The 11,650-nt window shown below is 41.1% G+C and overlaps 1 protein-coding gene across 1 annotated transcript in view; it reads left to right on the forward strand.

The window, feature by feature from the left end:
- The window catches only part of RPS6KC1 (ribosomal protein S6 kinase C1), a 225,490-nt gene extending 216,372 nt beyond the window's left edge, over positions 1-9,118 (forward strand). Inside the window, exon 16 of the mRNA XM_045452515.1 lies at positions 9,027-9,118. Within this exon, the coding sequence (XP_045308471.1) occupies positions 9,027-9,103 (77 nt within the window). The 3' untranslated portion in view covers positions 9,104-9,118. The remainder of the gene's footprint in view (positions 1-9,026) is intronic.
- The last annotated feature ends 2,532 nt before the right edge of the window (positions 9,119-11,650 follow it).

Here is an 11,650-nt window from a genome sequence, read left to right on the forward strand (position 1 = left end):
TTAGTGGGGTCTTTGTCTGGTTTTGGAAGCAAGGTAATGCTGGCTTCATAGAATGAGTTTGGAAGTTTTCCTTTCATTTCTATTTTTTGGAACAGGTTCAAGACAATAGGTGTTAATTCTTCCTTAAATGTTTGGTAGAATTCCTCTGGAAAGCCATCTGGCTCTGGACTCTTTGTGTTTTTGGGAGATTGTTGATTACTAATTCGATGTCTTTACTAGTTCTGGGTCTGTTCAAATTTTCTATTTCTTCCTGTTTCAGTTTTGGTAGTTTATATGTTTCTAGGAGTTTGTCCATTTCTTCCAGATTGCCCATTTTATTGGTGTATAATCGCTTGCAATATTCTCTTACTATTGTTTTTATTTATGCTCTTTTGGTTGTGATCTCTCCTCTTTCATTTTTGATTTTATTTATTTAGGTCCTTTCCTTTTTCTTTCTGATCAAACTGGCTAGGAGTTTATCAATTTTGTTAATTCTTTCGAAGAACCAGCTTCTGGTTTCATTGATCTGTTCTATTGTGGTTTTGTTTTTGTTTTTTGGTTTCATAGCATTGATTTCTGCTCTAATCTTTATTATTTTCTGTCTTTTGCTGGTTTTGGTTTTATTTGCTGTTCTTTTCCCAGCTCTTTACGGCATAAGGTTAGGTTGTGTATCTGGGATGTTTCTTCCTTCTTTAGGAAGGCCTGGATTGCTATATACTTTCCTCTTATGACTGCCTTTGCTGCATCCCAGAGGTTTTAGGCTGTGATGTTATCATTTTTATTGGCTTCTATGTACTTTTTAATTTCCTCTTTAACTTCTTAGTTATCCCATTCATTCTTTAGTAGGATGGTCTTTAGTCTCCAAGTATTTGTTACCTTTCCACATTTTTTCTTGTGGTTGATTTTGAGTTTCATAGCATTGTGGTCTGCAAATGTGCACCGTATGATCTCAATCTTTTTGTACTTGTTGAGGGCTGATTTGTGTCCCAGTATGTGATCTATTCTGAAGAACGTTCCATGTTCACTGGAGAAGAATGTGTGTTCTGCTGCTTTAGGATGAAATGTTCTGAATATATCTGTTAAGTCCATCCAGTCCAGTGTGTCAAAGTATCGTTTTCTTGTTGATTTTCTGTTTAGATGATATGTCCATTGCTGTAAGTGGGGTGTTGAAGTCCCCTACTATTATGGTATTATTATCAATGAGTTTCTGTATATTTGTGATTAACTGATTTATATATTTGGCTGCTCTCACGTTTGAAGCATAAATGTTTATAATTGTTAGATCTTCTTGGTGGATAGGCCCCTTAATTATATAATTCCCTTCTTCATCTCTGGTTACAGTCTTTATTTTAAAATCTAGATTGTCTTATATAAGTATGGCCACTTTGGTTTTCTTTTGGCGACCATTAGCATGATAGATGGTTCTCCATCCCCTTGCTTTAAATCTGAAGGTGTCTTAGATCTAAAGTGGGTCTCTTGTAAACAGCTTGTTTTCTTGTCCATTCTGTTACCCTACGTCTTTTGATTGCAGCATTTAGTCCATTGATGTTTAGAGTGAGTACTGAAAGATATGAATTTATTGCCATTATGTTGCCTGTGGAGTTGGAGTTTCTGGTGGTGTCCTCTGGTCCTTTCTAGTCTTTGTTGCTTTTGGTCTTTATTTATTTGTTTATTTATTTTCATCTTTTCTCCCCTCAGAGAGGGCTGAAAATTTCTTGCAGGGCTGGTTTAGTGGTCACAAAGTCTGTTAATTTTTGTTTGTCTGGGAAACTTTTAATCTCTCCTTCTATTTCAAATGACAGCCTTGCCGGAAAAAGAATTCTCGGCTGCGTATTTTTCCGATTCAGCACATTGAATATATCTTGCCACTCCTTTCTGGCCTGCCAAGTTTCTGTGCATAGGTCTGCTGCAAACCTGATCTGTCTTCCCTTGTAGGTTAAGGACTTTTTTTTCCCCTTGCTGATTTCATGATTCTTTTCTTGACTGAGTATTTTGTAAATTTGACTATGATATGCTTGTTGATGGTTGGTTTTTGTTGAATCTAATGGGAGGCCTCTGTGCTTCCTGGATTTTGATGTCTGTGTCTTTTCCCAGGTTAGGAAAGTTTTCTGCTATGATTTGCTCACATAGCCCTTCTACCCCTTTTTCTCTCTCTTCATCTTCTGGGCCCCCTGTGATTCTGATGTTGTTCCTTTTTAATGAGTCACTGATTTCTCTAATTCTTAAATCATGCTCTTTTGCTTTAGTCTCCCTCTTTTTTTCTTCTTCATTATTATCCGTAAGTTTGTCCTCTATCTCACTGATTTGCTGCTCTGCCTCATCCATCCTTGCTGCTGTGGCATCCATTTAAGATCGCAGCTCAGTTATAGCATTTTTTATTTCATCCTGACTAGTTTTTATATCTTCAGAAAGGGATTCTAATCTATTTTTGACTCCAGCTAGTATTCTTGTTATCGTGATTCTAAATTCTGGTTCAGACATCTTGTTTGTATCTGTGTTGATTAAGTCCCTGGCTGACATTTCTTCCTGTTTTTTCTTTTGGGGTGAATTCCTTTGTTTCATCAATTTGAAGGAAGAAAAAGAATTAATAAGGTAAAAAATTAAAATTCAAAAATTAAAAGCAACACACAAAAAATTAAATAAAGGATGATAGATCATAGATGTGTTTTGTTCTGGTTGTTGAAAGGAGCTTGATAGTTTAGAGAAAAAAGGGAAAGATAAGAAAAGAAAAAAAAAAGGAAAATGTTTGAAAATTTGAAAAAATGAATACAATGAAATAGAATAAAATGGAATTATGGAAGTAAAAAAATTAGCATGTGAAAAGTTTAAAAAAGTTAAAAAAATTAGTAGAAAAAATTTTTTAATAGAAGTGGAAAAAAGTAAATTTTTTCTCTTTATGTATTCAAGTATAAGAAAAGAAAAAAAATTGAATAGATAGGTCAGCAAACAGACTGAAGTACAAATGAAATTACATCAGTGTCCCCTGGAAGTTGAACTATAAAGCACTTTATAGTCCATAAACTAAGAAGGCAGAGAGAATTTTGTTGTTCCTGACATGCGAGGTTGGCCCAGTTGGGCAGGGCTTAGTGTAATGGCTCTGTTCTCCACTAGATGGCGCTGCTTAGCTTACTGGGGTGGGTTGTTGTGGTGCCTGTAGGTGCACATAAGCAGGAGGGGTGAAAATGGCATCACCCAGCTACCCAGTCTCTAGCATCGGAACTCTATACTCTCCCCAACCAGCAATCTCACACTCCTCCTTTGTCTCCAGCTTCCGTCCACTCCCTGCTTTTACACTGTCTGTGACCAAGCCATCAGGTTGCCCAATGGCACCTCCCTCCTGGGTTTTATCTCAAATGTGGCTGTGTTTCCCAACCCCTCACTTCTGAGGGACTGAGGCTTTGACCCGTTCACACCTTCTGGGGGAGGGTCTCACCGAGCAATTGCCAGGTGCTGGCCCACCCCAAGGAACATTTGGGAGGCCATGGTGCTGCCGATGTCCAGAGACTGCAGCTGGGTGCCAACCTGTCCCAGAAAAAGTTCATGCAATCATGTAGCAGCAGCGTTTCAAGGATTATGGAAAAATCACAGCACACATCTGGCATCAGTCTTCTCACTTAACGTCCTATTCCAGCACCAGCAACCAGTGGTTGTTCTCCAGGGTCTGCTGGGATCTTTGCCTGTGGGGTGGCCACACAGCCTCTACCAAATGGCCTCCCAGCAGTGGAACTGCCTCTTCCTTTGTGGCCCAAGGACTCCGAGGACCTTACTCTCTGCTCCTGGGGATTTGCCCTTCTCACCAAAGCACCACCAGGTATTGAGCTGCGGAGTTTCAGACTCTGTGCTCCCCCTGTTTATAGAGTCTTAATGGAAGTTAAGCCTTCTCCTTTCTCTGTTCTCTCTTTTTTGTTCAGTCCCTTGCATGCTCTTTCTTTTCTCTCCAGCTGCTTTTGGGTGAGGGTGGGGGGATGCTTTTCATACTCTCCCTCTTGTCTCCATCCTCTCTCTGCAAGCAAAAACAACTCCCTGCCCTCTGTGGCTTCTCTCTCCCCCAGTTCCCCTCTCTGCACCCTGTACCTGCTGAGTTCTCTGGTTCGGGTTGTGCAGATTGTTGTGTTCATCATCAAATCAGTTTTCTAGGTGTGCAGGATGGTTTAAGTGTTGATCTGGCTGTGTTTCAGGTATGAGAGAATTAAAAAAAAAATCTTCCATGCTGTTCCGCCATCTTGGCCCCTCTTTTTTGATTTTTTTTTATTGTTTATCTTCTATTTTCTTTTTATTATTTCTTGGAAATTTCTTCAACTTAATCTCCTAGTTTTTCTATTGAGTTTTCTTTCAGTCATCTTCTTTTGAATTTTCAAGATTCTTTCTTGTTCTTTGGATATACATAGTTCATAGCATCCTATTATTTTATGAATGATATATTTATATATACTTACTGTTCTAAAGAGAGAGGAATTATAGTTTTGGGTTTTTGTGTTTGTTTTGCCTGTTCTAGCATGATTCCCTCTGTTCCGGTTGTTAGTGCTGTGTAGTAAAATCCCCCTCCCCCCAAATCTTAGTGGTTTATCATAGCACATTAATTTTGCTCATGAGTCTTCAGTTTGAGCAGAACTTAACAGGCACAGCTCATCTTTGGCCCATCCTATGTCAGCTAGGGCTGGAATAGTCTAAAGGGCTGGAATAGTCTAGGGCTGGAATAGTCACATGTCACGTGTCTTGGTTGGGAAGATTCAAACAGTGGGGGCATCTTTTTCTAGCAACATGCATACCTTCCAGCAGGGAAACTTAAGGAACATCAGAGTTCTATGTGATGATTCAGGGTTCCTAAGGCTCTCCGTAGAGAGTAAGAGCTGACTGGAAGCTCCATCCTTTTTAGTACCTAGTCTCAAAAGTCACATAGTGTCATTTCCCCTCTATCTGTTGCAGTGCTGTCCAGTTGAAATGTCATGTGAGTCACATGTGTGATTTTAGGCTTTCTTTAGTAGCCGCATTTCAAAAGTAAAAAGAAACAGGTGAAATCAATTTAAGATCTTCATTGAACATAACATATTAAAGGATCATTGTAATATGTAACCAATATGAAAATATTAATAAGATATTTGACATTTTGTTTTCATACTGTCTTTGAAATTGAGTTTATATGTTATGCTTACAGCACATCACAATTTAGATGCCAATTTTTTTTTTTACCAGATGTTGCCATTTTAATACTTTAAGTATGAAATACAGTCTTATCAAAACAAATCAGTGGAAAATATTTTATACTGGTTAGGCTTTTAAAATTTAATTATTTAGAATTGAATTATTATTTCAGTTCTTCAGTCGCAATAGCCACATTAAGTGCTCAATAGCTACATGTGCCTATTGGCTACTGGTTCCCATTCTGGACAGTGCAACTCTGTTTGTTGCACTAACAGAGATTCAACATAACACCCAGATTCAACATAAACCTACCTTTCAATGAAAGAAGGGATAAAGTTTTTTTTGTTTGTTTAAATTTTTTTTTTACATTTTTTTTTTTGAGAGAGAGAGAGAGCACAAGTGGGGGAGGGGCAGAGAGAGAGGGAGACACAGAATCCAAAGCAGGCTCCAGGCTCTGAGCTGTCAGCACAGAGCCCGACATGGGGCTTGAATCCACAAACCATGAGATTATGACCTGAGCCGAAGTTGGACACTTAACTGACTGAGCCACCCAAGCACCCAAAACTTTTTAAAAAATATTTGTTTATTTTTTGAAAGAAAGAGAGACATAGCTTGAGCAGGGGAGAGACAGAGATAGAGGGAGACACAGAATCCCAAACGGGCTCCAGGCTCTGAGCTGTCAGCGCAGAGCCCGATGCGGGGCTTGAACTCACAAACCAAGAGATCATGACCTGAGCTGAAGTTGGTCACTCAACTGACTGAGCCACCTAGGTTCCCCAAGAAGGGGTAAAGTTTTAAAGAAAATATGGAAGCAGAACTATCGTGGCTATTTTTGGAAAATACAGTCTGCCATACCTTCCAAGTTTTTCTTAGTTTATTTGCTTTGGTTTTTGTGTTTCCTGAAGACTTTCCTATAATACTTACTAAAACTGAAGCTTTCAGAGGCAGATGGCAAGCTCTGTGTGGGGGGCAAGGCTTATCTATTGGTAGACTTCAGTGAATGGTGATCTATGGGGCCAGGTCATCTTACTGGGGATGCATCGTAGGTCAGGATCTGTTGTCTGTCTCTGGTAGGTTAGATTCTTCAGAGAAGAATCAATCTTCTTAAGGTATATAACCCTGGGTGTCAGTATTCTGGAGGCAGTGGAGGAAGCAGGAGTGGTGTTAATGTTCACCTAATGCCATCATTTCAGTAAAGCATCTCACCTCTACTCTCTGTTTTTCTTGGTTTCTCTACCAGAGCTACTCTGATCTAATTATATAAGGAATAAACTTCCCAGGGCTTGCTGGGTTGGGAAGGAGTAGTGTCTGGCTGCCACAAGTAGGGTTGGGAGCAACCACTTGTCTTCCAGCTCCATCCTCCGCGCCCCCCTCCCCCCCCCCCCCGCCTCCTGAGGAAAGTTTACTGAGCTTCTCAGGCTCCTCTACTGTGAAGCAATCCCATGTCAGGGGCATTGTCTGTACATGCTGTACGTTTCATATTTTTCCCTTCTGCTAAGCCAGTTTTCATTCATGCCTCCACTTTCCATCGCCACGGTATTTGGAGATATCCATTGTGTGCTGTCTTCTCCTTTCCTGTTTTCTTTGTCCTTTGTATATTCCTTTGCGTATTATTTTAGCAAGGTTTTATCAGGATGCAGAGGTTGATTTAAGGAAGGAAAGCCCCCATGTCCTGACATGAAAATGCCACCAGAATCAATGTCTGGGCTGGTTGGTGCCTTAGAACTTTGAGCTGTTGGGCTCAATAATGGTGGCATTTTCAAAATTAAAATTTATCATGTAATTTAATTATAAAATACAGTCAATATAATGATCAGGCAATAAATACTAGCTACCGAGCAGCTAGTAGATACCACACATTGTCATGGGGATGCAGTTAAACAGGACGGAAAAGGCACGTGGTTCAGTGCCTCTCAAGCTGCTATGTATGCACGTTATCTGGGGAGTTTGTTAAAAATGGCAATTCTGTTTCAGTAGGTCTGGGGAAAGCCTGAGATTCTGCCAATAGATAAGCCTTATCCCCACGTGCAGAGCTTCCAATTGACTTCTGAGCACTTCACTTTTTATGTGAACAGATAGTAGAAGAAAGCCTCTAATGTGAAAGGTGTTTAATTTCACTATAAACCTTGCTTAGGAGTAACATGCTCTGCCTGTGTGTGCTCTTATGGTATTTTTGTTTGGCCAGAAGTTGGCTAATAGCCATTTATAGGTTTCTACATCTGTTGTGTTCATAGGTTCCTAGAACCTCAGGGTTAAGGAGGGACCAAAGATGTGATGCAGTCTAAAGTCCCATTTGTAACACTTATATTCTTAGTGTAGTGTCCCTGTGGGTTAAGCATCAGCTCCTGAGGTGACTGGATCATATCTTCTTCATATTGGTGCCAAAGGCAGGGTTGGAGTGTGGTGGGAGATTGGCATGCCAACTAACTGTGGCCCATCCACATGTGGGCACAGGTTTGTCCATCTATCTTTCTCAGTAGCTTCAGTGTCCCTCCAAACACCTGTTGCTAAGATCAAGGCTGGGAGAAACCCAGGGACAAAACTCATGTAATATGCTTTTCATAGCACTTGGCCCATGGTAAGTATCTAATAATAGTAGCTTATGTTTTTGCATGTATTTTGCCCACTGGACCTTTGATACTGAAAATATCGTCCAAGTACTAGAAGTATCAACATTGCCTGGAAGGTTGTTAGAGTCTCAGACTCAGCCAAGATCTACTGGAAGAGAATTTGTAATTTTAGCAAGATCCCCAGGTGATGTGCATGCACACGTCAGTTTGGGAAGCACTTGGTTATATGCTTCAGCGCTTTGGTGGTGCCATGCAGTGTTCAGCACATGCTGTTTGTTTAACAAGTACTAGCTGACTGACTGATCTTTAGCAAGCCAGCCTGCAGCACGAATAGAGGGTCTCCCTGTGAGGAGCTCCAAAACAATTCCAGGATGGGAAGTGGAGATGGGAAAGAAGTCCTTGCTTTGTGCCTGGGAGCTTTAACCTCTTTGGAAGCGCCAGTAGCAACAGCTCATGTTCCCCTCAAGATTCATTTTAGGATTTTCCAGACCAAAACTGACCTTTGAGATCTCCCCCATTTCTAAAGCAATCTTGGGAACTTGACGCCTTCCCAGACCCCTCCAGCTTTCAGGTCACTTGGACATGAGAACGGGTTTTGTGCCTGCTTGGATGCCTGGGCCCTGGAGCCTGTGGTACAAGGGGCTGCCCTAGAACTGGAGTGTGGGGCATGGCTCTTCCCCAAACATGACCCCCATTCTGTCTGTGTTTCCCCTGACCAAACAGGAGGGCGGTGTCTCAAAAGCATGGAGAATCCAGCATCCTGCTGCCAGCCATGCTGATTTATTGTAAGAATCCCTGGATTTCAGATTGGCTAACTTGAAGATAGTCTTATATTTACAAAATTTTATAAATAATTTAAGAAGACTCTGAATAGTGGTATAGTGGTATTTTACTTACTTAGTAATATATCAACTGAAAAATATAAAATTAAAACATGCCTTCAACAGAGCCATCATATTGAACACTAGTGGCCATTATCTAGGATTGCATTCAGAGGGTACAGATGGTTGGGCCAAAGCTTTCCTCACCCCAGAACATACCTTGGAATAATTAAAATCACTGGGGTCCTGATACAGATTTACTTTGTTTAATGTTTGTTTACTTTTGAGAGAGACTGAGAGAGACAGAGTGAGAGTGGGGGAAGGGCAGAGACAGAGGGAGACACAGAATCCGAAGCAGGCTCCGGACTCTGAGCTGTCAGCACAGAGCCTGACACAAGGCCTGAACTCACGAGATGCGGGATCATGACCTGGGCCAAAGTCGGCCGCTCAACTGACTGAGCCACCCAGGTGCCCCAGATTTATTTTGTTTAAAATAACAACTTTCATTAAGCAGGACTTGAAAAATGTAGACACCTTCAAAGAAGAAAGAAAAATTACGAAAACCCATCACTCAGAGATGATCACTGGTAACATTTTTAGTATATTTCCCTCTGGTCTTTATGCATTTATATATTGTTATGTAAAGTTTGAGATTATTCTATATAGAAAACTGTATCTTTTCATTCAGCTACCATTATATCATATTTCCACATCCCACTAAACATTCTTTGAAAGCACCATTTTGCTTTACACAAAATATTGTATTACATGGATGTACCTTTGTTTTTAGCGATTCCTCTTTTGCTGATCATTTAGGCTATTTTCAGGCTTTTGCTGTTACTGGTAATGCAACTTCTCCTGGAACTTGTCTTAGGAAACAGTCGGAAATTCACTTATTACCGGATCAAGTCAGGATTAAGTTTAAGATTCTTGCTATATACTTGCCAAACTAGTATCTGGATTAAGGTTCCATTTTTCTATGGAACTAGGTTTTTGAAGAATGCAGTGTCAGAAACCCCAGCTCCAATCAGTTGAGTGTTCTTCTTAGCTTAACTTAGCGGAAGGGAAGTGGCACACATGGCTGAGCTTGAGGAAGATTTCAGAACAGAGGAGGGGAGTGAAGAAGAGTTAGAAGTGATGGCTAGGGGTTCCCTTAGCCGGTATCTGATGTCTTAGGTAAGGACAGATGTATGACCACACATTTCCTGTTACTGGATTCCTGTGTCCATCTTTGTCCCTACCAGCCGCTCTCTCCTGAGTCCCGTACCCTCTCCATCCCTCCTCTTTTCTCTACCAGCTGCTTTGCTCTTCCATGAACTGTTTAGACCCTGTAACTTCAGAGAATCTGGTTGCCACTCCTCCTAAACTGCACCGGGCTGAAGCTGGGGTTCAGGTATTCCATCAGAGCCGGCAGACTACATTCATTGTTGTAGTAGGATAAGCTAGGCAATGCTGTAGTAACAAACAGCAGCAAAATCTTAGTGCTTTTACGTAGTCAAGTTTATCACTCACTCATCCAGTGGGGCGAGGCTCCATGATCCAGCCTGCTTGAATTTCGCAGCACCTTGATCCTGAGACATGATTTCGGGATGGCCAAGGCAGGTGATGGATGTACAGAAAACTGAGCATTGTCTCCTAATGCTTAAGCATGGAAGCGACATACAGTTACGACCTTTGGGTCAAAACTAAGCACATTACCTTACCTAACTGCCTGGGGTCAGGAAAATGCGATCATCTATACGCCCAGGGAGGAAACATAACCGGAAATAATGGTAAGGATTATGATGTCTACCTGAATTACCAAAAAAAAAAAAAAAAAATCCTTAAAATATACTCCAAACACAGTAATTAGAGAAAAATATCATTATTAAATACGTGCAAGCAGCACCAATAAATAGTGACTTAGGAGAGCATCCATTATAGGCTTTATATTTCAAGCAGAATTTGTGGTTTTGCAAATATGTGAAGCTGTAGCCTCATGGGAAAAGAACTCCATCAAATTCATGTGGGTGTCGTGACGGAGCTCAAGGTACCCCAGGAATCTACCTGGGGAGGAGGGTGTTATGATTTAGCTAATCATGAAGGGATGGCAAGTAGGTTTCCACTTGTGTGCCACAGCCACTTAGTTGGTAGTAAACTGGAACTCAGCGCCGTGTTGAGCAAGACTCTAAGGAAGCATCTAGGCTCAGTGGGGGACAGTGCAGTGATTCATTCATTCAACAGATACTGACAAAGCACATACGATGCAGTAGGCACTGTATCAAGTGCTGATGCTTGCAGCTCACGTGGAACTCATATTATCAATATCATTTAGTGATGTCTATCAGGGGATACTTGCCTGTGTGCCTGTGTGCCTGTGCAGGTAGGCATGCGTGGGTGCGGTGGACAAGGGAGTGGGGGCACATTAGTTTCTTTCTATTCCCGTCTCTGACCTAATGTGACTGTTTAATTAGTGCCAGATTAATTCAAGCAATAGAAATAATTGCTAACTGGCTATCTTTCACATGCACTCTTATAAGAAGGATGAGGTTTTGAATTGTTTTCCCCTCTAGTCTCGATGAGTCCTGCAGTGCTTACCATATGAGTCATCCCCAGAACTTGTGTTTTCAAGGAAACTAAAGGTGTTATTGGGGTACCATCTCCTCCTTTGTTTCTCTTCCCCTAGCTCATTCCTCTGACTGCTGTAAAACTTTGCTTATTCTTATTAGGTCCCAGATTTTCCCCCCTATATACCAAATTCTCTATCTTCTTAAAAAGCTTAAACCAGTAAATGGGAATGCTATTAATTCCCCTCCTCCCGTTCCTCTACATCTTTTTAAGTCCACCCAGGACGGAGCAGGAGGAATGCCACTTTTCCTTTTTAATTGCTTCATCAGAAGTGATATAAAGAGGGGCACCTTGGTGGCTCAGTACGTTCAGTGTCCGACTCGGCTCAGGTCATGGTCTCACGGTTCATGAGTTGAGCCCCATGTCAAGCTCTTTGCTAACAGCTCAGAGCTTGGAGCCTGCTTTGGATTCTGGGTCTCCCTCTCTCTCTGCCCCTCTGCTCACACTCTGTCTCTCTCTCATAAATAAACATTAAAAAAATTGAAAAAAAAAAAAGAAGTGTTATAAAGACCAGCAGGATCCCTAACTGAG

Source organism: Leopardus geoffroyi, chromosome C3, assembly GCF_018350155.1.
Source record: "Leopardus geoffroyi isolate Oge1 chromosome C3, O.geoffroyi_Oge1_pat1.0, whole genome shotgun sequence".
In the NCBI taxonomy this organism is placed as follows: domain Eukaryota; kingdom Metazoa; phylum Chordata; class Mammalia; order Carnivora; family Felidae; genus Leopardus; species Leopardus geoffroyi.